The sequence below is a fragment of the Talpa europaea genome, assembly GCF_964194135.1.
Source record: "Talpa europaea genome assembly, chromosome: 7".
Lineage (NCBI taxonomy): Eukaryota > Metazoa > Chordata > Mammalia > Eulipotyphla > Talpidae > Talpa > Talpa europaea.
The window spans coordinates 133,917,732-133,934,370 of NC_140074.1; the positions used below are offsets into that span (position 1 = coordinate 133,917,732).

At 62.8% G+C, this 16,639-nt stretch overlaps 1 protein-coding gene across 1 annotated transcript in view; it reads right to left on the reverse strand.

Moving 5' to 3' along the window:
• Window positions 1-1,162: 1,162 nt before the first annotated feature.
• The window catches only part of UBE2O (ubiquitin conjugating enzyme E2 O), a gene marked incomplete at both ends in the record, with an annotated part of 44,733 nt that continues 29,256 nt past the window's right edge, over window positions 1,163-16,639 (reverse strand). Inside the window, 17 exons of the mRNA XM_084239444.1 lie at window positions 1,163-1,833; window positions 1,957-2,014; window positions 2,103-2,306; window positions 3,709-3,845; window positions 3,998-4,694; window positions 5,816-5,905; window positions 6,608-6,736; window positions 6,828-6,940; window positions 7,096-7,250; window positions 7,607-8,079; window positions 8,315-8,465; window positions 8,574-8,683; window positions 9,005-9,148; window positions 9,813-9,876; window positions 10,346-10,443; window positions 11,849-11,959; window positions 12,068-12,127. Of these exons, the coding sequence (XP_084095570.1) occupies window positions 1,163-1,833; window positions 1,957-2,014; window positions 2,103-2,306; window positions 3,709-3,845; window positions 3,998-4,694; window positions 5,816-5,905; window positions 6,608-6,736; window positions 6,828-6,940; window positions 7,096-7,250; window positions 7,607-8,079; window positions 8,315-8,465; window positions 8,574-8,683; window positions 9,005-9,148; window positions 9,813-9,876; window positions 10,346-10,443; window positions 11,849-11,959; window positions 12,068-12,127 (3,465 nt within the window). The remainder of the gene's footprint in view (window positions 1,834-1,956; window positions 2,015-2,102; window positions 2,307-3,708; window positions 3,846-3,997; window positions 4,695-5,815; window positions 5,906-6,607; window positions 6,737-6,827; window positions 6,941-7,095; window positions 7,251-7,606; window positions 8,080-8,314; window positions 8,466-8,573; window positions 8,684-9,004; window positions 9,149-9,812; window positions 9,877-10,345; window positions 10,444-11,848; window positions 11,960-12,067; window positions 12,128-16,639) is intronic.

Sequence of the window (16,639 nt, forward strand, 5' to 3'; positions counted from 1 at the left end):
TGCAATGTGCTCGACGGCATCCTCTCAACCTGGAGCTTCACATTATCAAAAGCTAGAAAACTTGTAAACCTCTGGGCCTGCTCTGCAGGGGAGGACCCCAGCCGGCACCTCCCCAGATGGAGCCTGCAGAGTCTCTAGCCGAGGACTGAGGAGGCCTTGTGTTCGCGGGAGAGGGCGGCGGGAGAGGGCGGCGGGTGGAGCGGGGAAGGGGAGCCCGGGGGCAGGGGGGCTGGCGTGCTCCTCTGTGTGCTCCATGCCCCTTGGCGTCAGACCCAGGAGGGCGTGGTCTAAGGAGAGGCCCCAGCACCTGCCCTGGCCTCTCAGGGCTGCTATTCCTGCCTCCTGGGGCCCTGGGACGAGGCTGAGCAGGGAGCAGACATCCGCTTCAGTCCGAGGGGTGAGGCCTGAAGGCCTGAAGTGCCGCTGCCCGGACCACCCAGGGCAGGAGAGACAGGCGCCTCCAGCTGCTCCTCCCCCGCAGCCGGGGGTCCTCACTCCCCGTTCGCAGTTAGCACGGGCCGCCACCTCTCCTGGGTGTCACCTGAACCCAGCCCGGCCCCAGCCTCTCTTCGAGAGCAAGTTCAACGGCCCTGAGGACTATCCTGTGGGCCAGAACCGAGCCAGGAGTCGGTGACGGCAGCGACAGTTCCCCGCTGGGGGCCGGGGCATCCGGTGGCAGTGGCGGCAGGAGGGCCGGGGACACAGGGGAGCGACAGTGGAGCTGCGCGGGCGGAAGGGGACCCGGGGAATCGCTGGAGCAACACACGTCATGCAAGGCACGTCCACTCGGCCCGCTGCTGACCCACCGGCCCCCGGGCGTGGAGGCCCCACGGCAGGCCCTCGAACACTCCCCCCGACCTGAGATGGTGACGGCAGGAAGTGCCGGCACATTCCGCCTGAGGCGACGAGTGGAAAATCAGCAACGGGGCTCGGGTTTTCTTTGCCACCGAGGAGGCGGGGGGCGCCTGCGGGAAGATTGCTTCTGAACAGAAACGGCAGCATCTCCAGAAATTTCTTGCACTTCAGCATCAAACTCACCTTGAGGAGAAGAGGGCAAAGAGGGGGCTTGCACTGGGAACGGTGGGGAAGGACAGGGGCAGACTCCAGGGCGGGGAGCGCGGGCGGCGGCTGGCGGCCTCTGCGGCTCCTCCCCGGCGGGCGGCTACTTGTCCTCTGTGGTCTCGGGCATGCCGGCCTCCAGCAGAGCGGCCCGGAACTGCGTCAGAACGCCCCGGATGCTCTTGACGAAACCCTTGGAGAGCGGGAAGAGCGGGAAGCCGAGGTCAGGGTAGCCGCTCCTCTCGGGCAAGAAGCTCCGGTAGCTCTTTCTCCGCTTCTTTGGTTTGACACTGGGCGGCACCGAGGCGTCAGGCGCTGCCTCCGAAGTCTGGTCTCTGTGGTCCCTGCCGTCTGAGGCCGGGCCCTGGGCGCCGCCCTCCGAGTCTGAGCCCTGGGAGGCCTCTCCAGGGGCCAGTCCTCCATCCTCAGCTTCTTCTCGGCCGCAGTCCGAGAGCTCAGCCGCAGCTGGCGGCTCTGGCGAGCTGCTGTCCTTGGGGACCCCGCTGGGCAGCGCCTGGGCTCTCTCCAGCAGGGCGTGGGTTTCCAGCCAGGACTCGATGCGGTTCACCAGCCGCCAGCCACCAGTGCTGAAGTGCTGCCGGATCTCCTGCTCGAACACCTCGGGGGGCCGCCGCACCAGCTGGGTCATGGACTGCACCACGCGGATCAGCGCCATCTCGTTGTAGCAGCGACTGTTCTCATAGCCCTCCTGCAGGCCCCGGTCGCTGTCGAAGCCGGCTTCGTTGTAGTACGGTTCGTTCACCAGGATCAGACCTGGGTGGGGGGAAGCCGGAGCTCAGCTCCCCAGGGGTCCAGGTAGGCAGGCGAGGGGAGCCTAGGCCAGAGTCACTGTGCCCCCCCACGGCCGCCGGTTACCACCTGGCACCCCAAGCATACCTTGGATGGAGATGAGCACCTGAAGAAGGCTGGATTTGCTGGTCCACCTCTCTGTCCCCTGAAACACACACAAAGCACCTTCAGCCCCGTCTTCAAGGCTGGCTCTCCCCCCCCCCCCCCCGCCCAGGCTCTGGCGCCGTGCTCACCTTTCCAATCCAGGTGCCCAGCAGGCTGACGCACACCTTCCCATTGTCATACAGGTTGGGGTTTAGGCGGCCGCTGCACTGGGAGAGGTAGCAAAAATGGGGTGGCACGGCCGGGTAGATGTTGGGGAGCTGGATGTCGAACAGGTAGAGGCCATCCTCATAGGGGGTGCGAGTGGGGCCCTTGATCAGGGCTGAGAAGAGGTCCTAGGGAAGGGGGGGAGAGGGCTGAGGTTGGCAGGGCCTCACCCCCCGGGTGGGGTTCCACTCTTCTCCAGATGTCTTCTCATGGGGATGGGGCAGGAGGGGGAGTGAAACCCCAGGACTCCAGAGACTGGCAGCAACAGAGAAGCTAAATGCAAATATCTCTGTGCGGCCCTACGTGGTATCTTTCAACTGCTGGCATAAGAGGCATTTCCCAAACTGGTTTCTATCCTACCAGGTTTCCCCCTCAGACATCATTATTTTCAAGTTCCATTACGTCATCAGGGCGACTCTCGTGCGGGGCCTGCAGGACAGCGGGCTCGTGGTGGGAGTGGTGAGCCGGAAACAAGTGAGCAGAGGGCACGCCCGGGCCCTCTGCGAACATCTCACGGGGGCCACCCTCAGGACTTCAGGACAATGCACTCCCTTCCTGCCGAGTGGGATTTGGGAAAAACACAACAGAACAAAACTACTATCTCCTCTCCTCTCCTCTCCTCAGGGCTCAGACAGGCTGGAGTTTCCAAAGGGATTTTACCATAACCCAAGAGAACTCCAAACACCAAAAGCATTAAGAACCTCGAGCTGCCCCCCTGCCCCGATCCCAGCACTGCCCCGTGGCCTCGGCCACCACAGGCCGCCATGTGGCTCAGGTCCTTCCTCCAGGGCTGGCGGGAGCCAGGGCCTCGGTCAGACTCAAACCCAGTGTGTCCACGGTGCCCAGCGCACAGCACGGCCCATCACAAGGCAGCCGAACGGCCAAGGTGGTGGACAGAAGGGGGCTGCCCTCTCCTGCCTGGACGAGGACGCACCCGCAGTGCCTCTGGCCGCACGACCGTGCTGAGGAGCGGAGCATGGAGGGAGGCGGCCCTGGGAGGCGCTCTGCTCTGTGGCCACAAGGGCACGGACCAGCCGGTCAATGTGCATCAACCTTGGGAGGACTCAAAAAATCACCGTTTGAGTGAAAAAAGCAAATCACAGATGTGACCAGGACATGCTGCTCGTGCAGAAACAGCACGAGTTGGCGGCCAGGCGCAAGGGTTTCAAACACGGGACGCGGGCGTCCAGGAGGCCCACCCAAGCCCGAGGTCATCACCCGAGGTAACTCGCTTTTCCTGTAAAGTTCTAACTTTTCACAAACAAGAATACACTCAGGTGACAATTACGTACTTTTAAACTAAGCTGTAAAAGGAGGGAGGGAAGAAGGAGCCACCTGGTCTGGACTCAGGCTGGGACTCCTGCCAGTTGCCGTCACCGACGGGGCTGCCACCTGCGTGCAGGGGCCGTGGGCGGCCTCGGGGAGCCTCAGTTCTGGCAGCCAGAAGCCCGAGGCTGGGCCCGGCGGGCAGTGAGCGCCCACACGGCGCACCTGGCCCTTCCCACACCGAGCCCACACCAGGCCACTTGCCATTCTATCCTCAAAAGTCTTGACCATGATGCCATCGGGCAGCGAGGTAGCCAGCAGCGCCATCTCCTTCCGGACTGTGCTGAAGAACTTCTTGGCTTCTGGAGGCTGGAACTCAATTTTCTTAAAGGAGTGATTTGCTGGAGGGGAAAGAGAGGGTCAGGCCCTGAAGGAGAGCCCAGCAGCCCCTGCAGGCAGCAGTTGTTGGCGTGCTCCCCTCACGCGCTTCCCACAGCTCTGCGGGCACCCCGACCCCGACCCCCCGGGACACGGGCCCTGCTGGCTCACTCACAGGGCGCGAACTCCAGCACCGAGAAGACCTCGCCCTTGGCACTGGTGAAGGTAACCCCGGGCTTGCCACCACACTGCTGGCAGAGCACCGGGGTCTCGCTGGGCCACTCGGCCTTCACCGGCGACTGCCCCTCGGGCTTGTCCTCCTTGCGCTCCGTGTCCGGCATCGCCTCCATCTTCTCCTCCTCCGCGATGGCCACGTTGTCTAGGGTCTTCTTGAGGTTCTCCTGAAGCTTCTTGATATCATCCAGAAACTTCTTCTCTCGAGTTGGTTTCTCGGGTTCCACCGTGGGAGAGGTGGGGGAGCCCGTCAGGAGCTGCTCCACGGTCATGTTCTTTAGGCTCTCCAGGATCTTGATGGCCTCTTTCAACTCCCGGAAGCTCTTCGGGGGCCCATCCTTGCCGGCCTTTTCCATTAGCCCAGCCACAGGGGCAGCCATGGCCACGGCCCCCTGAATGGCGGCGGTGGCAGCCTCCTCGCTGATCACCACGCCCTTGTCCTCCTCGGGGGCTGCCAGCTGCTCAATGGTTGGGAGGGGGGGCTCCTCTATCTTGGGGTGCTCGTCTTCCACCAGCCCATTGTCCGTCTCCCAACTGTCGCTGTCGTCTTCCCACTCGTCCGAGGACGCCCCGCTGGTGCTTCCCTCCACGGAGTCGTAGTCGGACTCCTCGATCTCAGACTCGATGTTATACAGGTGCTGAGGGGCGACATGGCGGGCAGGTCGAAGGAGTTCCGAGGGCGCCGGACACTCTGACCCTTAGAGCTGACCGACCCCGCCCCCGGCTGTGTTGGGAGGTGACAGTCTCACATCCCGAAGTCCAAGCCAACAGTCTGCTCCAGCTTCCCTGCCTGTGGGCACCAGGCAACACGGGCCCTTCAGGGCAGACCCAGCCCACCTCAGAGGACTCAGGCCAGAGGCTTTTGTGGGGCTATGCTGGGAGCTGGGAGTGTGTGAGGGGGGTGGGGCAGGAGAGGCCTGTGTCATTTCCTGTCTCATCCCTGGAGCAAACCTGTCTCATTTCCTGTCTCATCCCTGTCTCATCTGGGGCAAACAGATCATCAGCGTGAACAAGGGGCAAAGCAGCAGCAGCAAGTAGGGCCCCACAGCCCAGGCCCTCGGCTGGGACCATGCCAGCTCGCCTCCTTCCCTCCTGCCTGGGAGAGTGTCCCCAGGTAGGAAAGGCTTCGTCTCCTCCAGGAAGTAACCAGCACTTCCAGCCCAATGACACGGGGATCCAGGCAAATCTGGGAGGTTTGTGAAAATCTACAAAAGCCTGCCAACCTGGGGAGTCTGCAAGGTGGGGTGAGCTGTGGACTGCCCCTCTGTTCTCCCGACACACCCCAGGCTTCATCCAAAACACCTGTTCATGGGGCCTCCCTGGTGGCACAAGGGGTTAAGACGCACAACCTATGAAGCTATCCGCAGCCTCTGCAGCATGGGTTTGATTCCCAGCTGGCCAGGGAGCTACCCACAGGGCTCAGCAGACCTCTCCTGTCTCCCCGCTGCTCCCCTCAGCAGTGTTTCAGTCAGTCTGCCTGTTCTGTTCCCCACTCTGTCTCTGGTGACTCCTCTGACCCCCATACCTCTGGCCTGTACCCCAGCTCTTGTGTGCATAAATAAATAAATCTTAAAATTTTTTTTTTTTTTCAAAACACCTGTTCTTCCTCTCAAGCTTTCTCTGGGACCCTAACACCCAAAAAGACAGGCCCTCACCAGAAGATCCCAGAGGCCATCTTCCCGTTCCCTGAGTGGTAAGGATCAGGCCCTGTCAGCTGCCACAGTTGCAAGCTGAGCAGCGGGCTCGGGCAGGGTCTTACCTGTGGCAGGATGATGGTCTTTGAGTTGTCAGCCCACACCACCTCCACCTTACTGCTGACGTCCACGCGAGCCACCTGGCCTACCGATGGCTACAAGGCAAATGGGGCAGGGTCAGCTCTCGGGGTCCCTCTGAGAGGCGGCAGGGGTGATGAGAGAAGGGATGTGGATGGCAGCCAGAGGCCGCAATGGTGCACAAGTGTGGGACGCCTCTGTCCGCCCACCGCGATGCTGGCCGTCGCTGGGCTCACGCTCCTCCACCTGGCGACCCGAGTGCCAACTCCCGCCCCATACAAGCCCCCTCCAACTCCCTCCCTACTCGCAGCACTCTGGCTTCCGGATATGCCCAGCCTGGGCTTCTGCCTCGAAGCCTTGTTCCTGCTCCTCCTCTGCCTGAGACCTGCCCCTCCCCCACCCGGTGTGCCACCTGTTCTCAAAGGCCAGCTCGATGGCAACTCCCCAGCTCCCTACAACCCCCACTGCCTACTGCACAGCACCCGCCAGCACGCTCATGGCACTCAGGACCACCAGTGGGCCTCTCTGAGACGGGAGCGCAGGGCTTAGGGAGCAGCTGCAGACAGAAGTCTGACTCTGCAAGCGCGCGAGTCTGGGAGGTGACAGACTAGGGGGTGGCTCCACTGTGGGCAGCTGCCCGCCTGGGGAAGGCACCGGGTGGACAGAGCAGCGGGCTTGCAGGTCTGGCCTCCTGGAGCCACCTGGTGGCACCTCCAGGGACTGCACTGCCGTGGGCTGTGGGAAGCCAAGCCATGATGGGTCCCGACCGGGCACGATACCTCGTCTTCCTTGTGCGGCGCGCCATCCTCAGTGTTGCCGATGCGGATGACGATATCGGTCGTGCGGAACCGAAAGTCGGGGTGGTCAGCAATGTCGTAGACGCTCACGTCTTCCTCTTCTCCAATCAGCTGGGACAGGATGGGCCATTGTGAGCCCCGGGACCCACCCCAGCCCAGGACAGCCCACCCTTCGGGAAGCAGGGAGGCTGCCCACACTCACCTCCACGTCATCCCCACTCGGCCGCAGCTTGAACCACTTCACCATGCAGGTGCGGCCCACGTGGTCCCCAGACTGCACCACGCCGTAGACAGCGGGGTCTGGACAGCTCTGGACTAGGGAACCAGAGGAGGGAACATGACCTTCTAAGAAGCCTGGGGTGCCATCTTCAAAGGGAGTCTCCTCCCTCACTCCTGAGGCGGGCCTCTGGCCCCCTCTTCCCCCGCCCAACCCAGGCCCTTAGCAGGACTAGCCTCGGTGCCAGCACTACCTCGCTTGTCTACCACGAAGTCTCCAGGGCAGAACTCGTTGTTGTCTAAGTGGTGCACGGGGAAGAGGTCGTTGGAGCGGATGTTGCACTCCACCGAGCCGTCCTGCCACATGACGTCTGCCGAGGTCATCGTGGTCACCACCTCCACCGCCACCCTGCGAGGTAGGACAGTGAGCCAGGAGAGGGCGGGGGGCTCTCTGAAGCCCTCCCCTCCCTGTGGGCTTGGTCAGGAAGCTTAGCTCCAGACAAGAGTGACTCAGTTTACAGCTTCCACATGGCCTTGAGAACGGTCCCACTGGGGAGGGCTCCAGCAAACGTGCGTCCAGGTCACCCCCCCTCCACCCCACTCCCAATCTCTTCTTTTCACCAGGGCCAAGCCCAGGCACCTGCGGGGCACCCCCACACCCACGGGGCTGCAAACTGTGTGCCCACACGTGTGTGTGCGCGCGCGCGCGTGTGCATGTGGCCCGCAGAGGGGTTGGTCACCCAGCAGAGCATCCCCTGGGCGTACCTGTCCCCTGGTTTGAAGTCGCGCGTGATCTTATTCTTCTTCCTCTTGTGTTTCCGCTTTAAGTTCTTGATGGACAAGGGGATGCTCTTCTTGCGGCTCGTGCCACTGCCGCTCTGGGAGGAGGTGGTGGAGCTGGCAGAGGAGGTCACGGAGCTGGTGTCGTCCGTATCATCAGCGGCCTCGTCGTCGGCGTCCTGCTCCGCGGAGTGCAGCCTGTCGTCCCCGCCTTCCTTCAGCAAGAAGGGTGGGAGCTGCTCGCCCACCTCGGGGGCCTCCTCTGGGCCCTCGTCCTGCATCTCCACGGGGCTGGCCGAGCCCTCAGGTGTCTCCTCGGGGCTGGCTGAGCCCGGCTCACTCTTGGTTTTGGCCTCCCCCTTCTTGCTCGGGTCCTCCGTGGAGTGGTCCCGGGGGCAATGGGTGTCTGGCGAGCAGGACATGATCCTTACCACCTGCTTCTTCAAGAGGCGCTTCACCTGGAGGGCAGAGCAGGGGATGCAGAGGTATGGCGAGCAGCGCAGGGACCGAGGCGGGCTGACCCCAGGCAGCTGGTCTGGGGGTGGGGGGTGGCAGTGGCACACACCTATCTGGCCTACAAGAGTCATCAGGCCTGCCCCCCAAGGCCCAGAGCACAGACCATCCTTCCTGGCTGTGGAAATGGCGCGAGGCCAGTTCCTCAAACGCCCACCAGCCCCAACCCCAAGGACATACCTTCTTGGCCATAGAGCCCTCCCCCTGGGCGCAGTTTTTTTCTGGACATTCACAGGCAATCTTGGCCGGCTCTACCTTGGCTGGGAAGACATACAGACAGCGCTCCCCAAGCTGCCGCTGAGCATGGTCAAAGCATCCGAGACGCTTCACCCTGGTTGGGGGAGAAAGCGGGGACTGGCCGGTGGGGTTCTCCACCCCGGCCCCCACACCCCCGCAACGGCCCGGGGCTGCTGGAGGGGTGCATGCTGGCGCCGCTTACCTGCCTAGGTTCTCCTGGGTGATGACGGAGGGCGGGGGGCTGACGCTGTCTGTGCCCCCTGGACAGAAGCTCTTAGTAATCCATGTGACTTTCAGCTCCACAACCTGTACCTGGAGACAGTGGGTAGGGCAGGGCCACGGTCAGAAGGTCCCAACAGCTCACTCTGCTGGAGCTGCACAGCCCTCAAGCTCCGGTGCGGAAGTGACTCATCACTCCCACCCCAGGGGTCACTGCTACTGCTGTCCAGGGCCCAGTGGACGTGCCACTGGCCATTCCCCCACCTTGCTTAGCCTGGCTCAGTTGGGCTGGGCGGTCACCACGGTCACTCTGGCCAGAGCCTGGCTTCCCTTGATCCCCAGAGCTCTCTCAGATCAACAGGGCCTGGAGGCCGAGGACATCCCTACCCCAAGCCTTCCCGCCCCAGTCCTCACCTCTTCCACCACCACTCGGAACTTGCTCTTGGTGCTGAGCACGGGTTTGACCCCCGACAGCCACTGGACACTGGAGAAGATCTTGGCGGGGCCGATGAGCACCTGGCCCGGGTAGAAGCCATAGGAGTCGTCGAAGAACAGGCCCTGAGGGGTTGGGGCAGGAAGAAGGTCCTGTGAGCAGAGTCTTGTGGGGAGGGTGCTCACCTTCCCCTCCCCCGCCAGCCCCTGCTGGTTCCACACCTGCACCCCCCTCCACGAGCCTCCACATTCCCTAAAACAAATCCTAGAGCGCCAGAGCTGCACGCCTCAAGCCAGGGGCACGTCTGCCTCTGCTCCTCGCAAGCTCAGGCCGCCACGCTGCCTGGGGAGCACGTCAGCTTGGAGCCTTGCCCTGAGGGTCACCGCAGGGGGGGGTGCAGCAGAGCCTGAACTCTGGGGGACAGTGGTCCCCAAACCTGTGTGGTCATGCACTGGCTGTGCTGGCTGACAATGGCGCCAAAACGCTACTGCTCTACGACATGCTGTACTGAACAGCAAACGTGTGAAGACAGGAAAACAGCAGTTTTAAAAGGATGTGGGGATAAGCGCCATAACTGCAAAGAGACATCCTGGTACTTTCTGCCACACCCAGGCCTCTAGGGCTTCTGGCCACCCCACCCCCTTTCCAGGAAGCCCCCCTGCCGGCCAGCGTTTTGCTGCTTGCTAACACTCCCCCTTCGTGAGCAGCCCAGCAGGTGAAGGGGCAGGAGAGGTTGCTGCCCGCCCCTGCCCCCAGCCCCGGGGAGCCCACCCGGCTGAGCCAAGGTACCGAGTCGCTGACGTGCGGGCAGACGTCGTAGAGCTTGGCTCCATCCTCAGTGTTCATGGAGCATCTGGAAGGGAACGGTCTTGGTCTCCACTGGGGCTCACTGACAGAGCCTTAGGGCGTGGACCCAACAGGCCAGGCCCAGTGAGGCTGTCGGTCAGGACCAGCCAGAGGCGTCACTGGGTCTGCAGACCCTTGGAGGGGCCATGTGGCCGGTGCCCATGCACAGCCTCTGAGCTGGAACAAGTGACTACCCTACAAACAAGGTGACCCTAACCCTCTATCTGAGCGCTTACCGCCTTGAAAATGTCTGCCACAGAGTATGAGCCCCTAGCAGGTGCCCTAAATAAGCTTCTTCCCCAAGCCAGGAGCAACGACGAGGACCTGCCTGAGGACAGCTAGCCACCCTGTCGAGGAGGCAGCTGACCACCCGCGGTGGTGGCTGGGGCGGGAGGTGGACCTATCTTCACCGGCCCCTAAGGAACAGCCCCCTCCCCCTCCCCCAGCAGCGGAGCCGGCTGGGACGGCGCAGGTACCTGGCGCCGTTGGACAGCTTCAGGATGATCTGGTTCTTCAAGTCGTAGACCTTCCCCAGCCAGCAGTCATAGGCGATGTAGTCCCCGTACATGAAGGGCTGCGGGCCAAGGGGCGGGAGTGTGAGAAGGGCACAGGTGGTCCCTAGTGCACAGGTTCCTCTTTGCCCACCGCGACAAGGGAGGAAGGTTCTACAGACTCAGTGCTTGTACCCATTAACTGCGACTGTCGGCTCCCACCCTGCTCCCCCCGGTCTAAGCCTCATCCCGCTCCGCTCCTGTCCCAGGCGGACATGGGGCGGCTGTGCAGAGGCGGCCATGGGGCGGCTGTGCAGAGGCCTGACATGCCAAGGACATGGCCCTCTGGGGTGGGAGGGAGCTACAGGGACAAGCTAGCAGCAACGAGACCTGCCGAGGAGCCTGAGAGGCAAGCTGCACTCTGCTGGGAAGGTACTCACTCCCACAGAGAGGAGAGAAACCGCAGAGCTGAACTGGAGCTAGAGGTTCTGGGACCAGCTGTTCTTTGATCTATATGTAATCGGATGTGGACACGTGCACACACACACACACACACACACATGCGCGCACGCCCCGAACAGGCTAGTGGTGGGGAGCACACTTAGCACGTGCATGGACCCTTAAATGCCATTCTCCTCTGCCAGGAGCCAGGGCCTTGGAGAAACAGCTGACTCTAGGGCTGGGCCAGAAAACACACAAGCAGGGTGCTGGCTGGTTGGGAGGGTGGCTTAACGGGACTTGACAAGGAACAGGTTATCAACAGGGCCCCGGAATAGGTCCCCACAAAGCAGAATCAGCAGCAAAGGGTACACGGTGACTACAGTGGCCTGGAGTCACCCACAGGACCGGGGGCAGAGCGTCCAGGGCCACAGCACGGTCCTGGACATTAGGGGCCGGGGGACCAATGCCGTCCTGCCAAGAATACAGGGCAGGCTGGTCGAGAGGAGGCGTCAGCTCCAGGCTCAGGGGTTCCCAAGAGGGCACATCATGGGGTGGGGAACCATGCAAGACTGGGGAGCTGCCCCAGGCGGGCGGGGATGTTAGGCTGAGCGGAGTCCCAGGGCAGAGGAGGACAAAGGGTGAGGTGGGGACCCCCTTGGGTCTGTGTTGATGCTGGTTCCTAACCTGGGGCTGAGTGGTCCTGTGTGGGGGAAGCACACGCTGCAGTATTTAGGGGGCACCGCACCTGTGCTTGTTCTCGAGTATTTCAGGGAAAAGACAAGAGAGGAGCGTGGGGAAGGGGACGGAGAGGTGCCGTGCAGGCGGAGAGAAATGTCACCAGCTGTGGACCCTGCGCCTTGCAGGAGCGCGGGGACTTACAACTTCTCACTGTTCGAAATCATTTAAAAAATCAATCACTGAAAGGAAATTTGTTGTTTAAAGTAAGTGTTAGAGGAGGCAGAGAAGCAGGGGAAGAGCCCCACGAGCGGCTCTGGCAGGACAGGCCTCGCGGGCAGGGCCAGCGCAGGAGGCGGCGTGGTGGCTCACCCAGATGTGCTGGAGGTCCTTGCTGTTGACCGGGTAGATGATGCAGTTGGTGCCGATGAGCTTGACGGCGCAGTCGATGCTGACATCAATGACGGTGCCGCACTGGCTGTCCTGGGGAGGAGAAGGCATCCAGCCTGCGCAGGGCACGGCGCCTGCTGCCAGGGCCCGGCCCAGACCAGCCCCAGGCCACCCCCGTCAGGGCGGGGACGTGGGACTCACAGTGGAGCGCATGTGCCGGACCACGTCCCGGGGCACCACAGAGCGATCCTCCAGCTTCAGCTGCGAGAGGAAAGGCAGGTGTGAGAGCAGCCCCTGGGGCGGCCCGTCCTGCCGCACCCCAGCGCGGGAAGCAGGCAGTGCAGCAGGCCTGCTGTCCAGCCTGGTCTTTGCCCAAGGCACACCCCTTCACAGCAAGGGGTGCTGCCCATCTCCCCGCACCAAAGGCAGCACCGTGCTGCCAAGGGGGGTTCAGGGGGACTAAGAGTGTGGCCTCACTTAACTACAAGCTTTAACAGCCAGTTCCATGCAGCACAAACACTTTGCTGAGTGTTCAATCCTTTCCAACCTCTGCAAGTGCCTGCCCTCCACCCCCCTGGCAAGTGCTGAGTAGGGAGTAGGGAGAAGGGGAAGCATGACACGGGGGTGGGGGGTCACCCTGAAGGCGGCTATCAGGTGACAGCACCTTCCACTCTGAGCTATCCTTCCTGACCAGCCACAGCCTGTCCTTATCTATCACACTGTCGGGTGTGCGGGCTGCTGAGTGATGCCAGCCGCTGGCTTCTGGAGCCTGGCCAAGGGCGCAACGAGCACCTCGCCTGTCCCTCCTGCAACACCCAGCAGCCGCCACCTCTGAGAGCTCGGCCAGATCCCCCAACAGCCTGGCCGATGTCTCTGCTGGCTCCCGAAACCTGGGGCGGCGCTGCTGCAGTTCTTCACGGAGTCAACCCGCCTCGCCAGATGGGCACCGCTGAGACCGCAAACCCCTGGGGTGGGGGAGCTGTTCCCCCCAACATTCCCCCCAAGGCTCCTCAGACCCCCTCTGCCGGGCCCCTCCCAGCCCTGGGCATGGAAAGGTGGCAGCCGCGGAAGATGGAAGACACTGGCTCAAGGTCACGCAATTTCAGCAAAGATGATGAAAACAAACTTCGCTGGAGGGCGTGTCTTACCAGAGTAAAGTGGGGGCGATGGGCCTGCCAGCCACCAAGGCAGGGGACTTCCCCACAGGGAGCACACCCCAGGGCCCGAAGGATGAAGGGCAGGGGTCCTGGACACAGGCGCTTCCAGGTGCCAGCCCTGAAACCTCGGGCAAGAGCCCCACAAACACCAGCTGCGATCACCATCCTCACCTCACTGACCCCCGGGATCCCGGCAGCTGGAGGGGTGTGAGAAGCTCCCCTTACGGGTGTGCTGGATGTGGCCTACCCCCACTCACAGGGCTTCCCAGCTGCAGCCTGCTGTGCCTGAAGCTCTGGCCTGGGGCCTGCCTTGTCAGGGCTGTCCCGCCCGCTCTCAGTCCTCTGCTCCAGCTGCGGCTCTTTGCAAGTTGCCATAGAGCCCAGAAGTCGCAGTGCCGGGCAAACCAATGGAAGAGGCATCGTGCCGGACGGGAGGGGCCTGCTCAGGGGTCGCGGAGAAGAGACCCACGTGAGCCTGCAGATCATGTCCCGGCCTTGGCGCCGCGTGGGGCCCGAAGGAGCTGTGGTGAAGGGGGAGCAGCAGCAGGCAGACCCTGAGCGGTGCAGGCATCGACAGGACCCTGCCCATGCCCGCGGCACCCCGGCTGGGGACACTGCTCCTGAGGCCGCAGGGTGACTGCAGCTCGGGCTCCGCATGAGACCGAAGCAGCAACGATGCGGCCAGCGAGAGCTCGGTCACACCAGGCACCGGCCGCTCCTTCCCGTGAGGGTCTCTGCGTTCCGTTGCGGCTGGGGGACCGGCGGTGCCTGGCGTTCCCGGGAGAGGGGCCTCCGGCCGAGGCCCTCCAGCCTGCGCTTGGCCTCCTGCCAGAGCACAACTCCACACACAGTGGCTGTCTCCACGGCCAGGGTGACATTCCTCCAAAGCCCACAAGGCTGGGCGGAGGGGAGTGGCAGGGAAGAGGAGCGGGCGGCTCCCCTTCTGGCTCCACTCCCAGTGTGGGGTTCCAGAACTCGCAAGAAGGCCGTGTGGAGGCTCAGGAGGGGCCAGGCTCTCCATCCTGCACGTGCCCTGGCAGCTTGCCGCGTGCCACCCACCTGGGCCCTGACTCGCCCCGCTGCCCCCTTCCGGGCGCACACCCCAGTACCCTGGGGCCCCTCCCTGCACCCACCCCGTGCCGCTGCACCAAGGAGGCGCCCGGTATCCCCGTGGACAGGGTTCTGGCGGCCGCTGCTTCGGAGAGCCGCACCCTCCCAGCCTGTATGCTGAGGCGAGAAGCTGTGCCGGGGAAGCCGCCCCTCAGCGGGGCCTCAGGCAGTCTGGCTCCAGAGCTCTTCTTTCAACCACAAAGAGAACATCTGAGCCCAGAGCAGGGGTCGGGACAGCAGAGCGCCCGGGCCCACACAGTCTGCTGCCGACGCCTCTCGGAATAGCTCCGGGCAGCGGCCGAGGCCTCGCCGGGGACACTCCCCACGGCTGTGCCAGGGGGCGCTGTCGGGCTCTGCGGAAACAGCCGACTAAGCACAAAACAGTCAGGGAAAGCGAGCTTGTCAGAGGCTCCCCGAGCGTAGTTTGTGAAAGGCGTGTGTGTGGGGGGAAGGGGCGGGTGAGATTTCAGCTGTCACTACGGGCTCTAGAACTCTGAACAGCAAACTATGGTTCATGTTTCTTGAGGTTACGCTGCAACTCTCGGGGGTTTCTGAACAAAACACGAGGACAGTTCCTTTGAGCTGTGTCTGGGGCAGGACCCCGGGGGGCTTGGAAATGCTCATGCGTTCCTCTGGTTGTTTCTGTGACACATTGTGGGGTGTGCCGGCAGAACCCCAGACTCCACATCCTCTGGAAGCGGGAGCTCCAAGGACACATCCCCATGGAGGCAGAGGAGTCTGCCAGGGGCGAAGGAGCTGCCTGCTCCGAACACCTCCTGGCACTCACAAAGCTCAGGGAGACACACACACCGGCCGGCCGGGGGCACTAACGGCCATGCAGACAAACAAGGTGACCTGGCAGGGACGGGGACGGCTACGGCCCCGGCCGGCCGGGAAAGGCGATTCACGTGACCAGAGCGCCCAGGGACAGCACTTTCCGAGCAGATGGAAGGAGCAGAGAGGGCTCTCAAGAGAGTGGGAGGTTGGGGCCTCCCTGGGGGCTCAAGGGGTTAAGCACCGCACAATGAAGCAATCCGCAGCCTCTGCAGCAGGAGTTTGCTCCCCGGCCGGCCAGGGAGCAACCCAAAGGGCGCAGCAGACTGCTCCTGCCTCACCCGCTGCTCCCCTCAGCAGTATCTCAGTCAGTCTGCCTGTTGTGTTCCCTGCTCTGTGTCTGGTGAATCCTCTCACCCCCACACCTCTGGCCTGTACCCCAGCTCTTGTATGCACAAATAAATAAATCTTTAAAAAAAAAGAGAGAGTGTGCAGGAGGTGAGGCCTGAGATTCCAGCACGGAAGCCCCCGCAGGGCTGAGCACGGCACGCATGACGGGAATGCAGAGAGCGTGCGGCAGAGAAGCAGGGCGGCCAGTGGCTCAGCACCTAGAATGTCTGGGGACACCTTAATTGTCACAGCTGGAGGAGGGAGCCTCGTATGCAGCGGGCGGAGGTCAGGACAGGGCCCAGGACAGCCTTGGACCAGCCCGAGCAGTGGCGGTGCTGGGACCAGCGTGCCACCCGCCCACCCACGCGCTCTGAAGGTGGAGCTAAGGAGGGGCTTCTGTGGAAAGCAACACAGGGGAGAGGCAGGAGGCCCCAGGCAGCCCCACACCCAGGCCTGAGGGGCACACGGCCCTCTGAGCTGCAGTCTTCAGGCCCGCCTCTGACAGGACGGCAGCGACGACGACCTCGTCCAACAACTCTGGGTCCAGACTCATTCATAACCTTGCTCTTGACCAAGCCGGGAGGAAGCCAAATCCACTGTACAAAAATGTTCCACAAACACAAAGAGGCAAATGAGGTTGATCAACAGGTTGAAAATACAAGGAGGCCAGCCTGTGAGCGCCTTGCAAGTGGACTGCCCATCACCGCCCGCAGCGCTGGTCTGCTCAGTGGAGGCCAAGCCCAGCACCAGCATCTCTGACACTAAGAGGGCTGCTAACACAGGGGGACGCTAAGGAGGGCCTTATAGGGGCCTGAGCGTTGTCGGGCTGGAAGCCTCCACCACCATCATCTTGTGTCAAGCCCTGAGCCGGTCCCAGCGCAGGGAGGTTGGGATCTTCTTCAGCTTCTCAGGAAGACGACCAACCCAGGCTTTTCTGGGGTTTCGTGATGTTTAGCACCAGCACTTCAATGCACAACACAGATGGTCCAGCGCCAGCCAAGCGCCCACCAGGGCCTGACAAGCAGCCTCAGACTGCAAGGACAAGGCGCCCGCCAGGCCACGTTGAGCCCCTGGTGAGTGGAAAAGTGGGGACAGCTTGCGGAAGCCCCGGCTCTATGTGCTTTGCCTTCAATGGCCTGAGACCGAGAGGGGTCAGGAAGGAAAACAGAACCTTTCTCTGAAAAAAACCGCAAACAAGGCACCCTGCTGCTTTGCCTGGGATGGGAGGGAGGTGGCGGGTGCGGCAGACACCGGGAGGAGGCTATCACTTTGGCCAGGACAGAGACAGAGTCCTGAAAAGAATATGAGGACAGACCAGCACTGGCGGTTTCTAAACACCTGC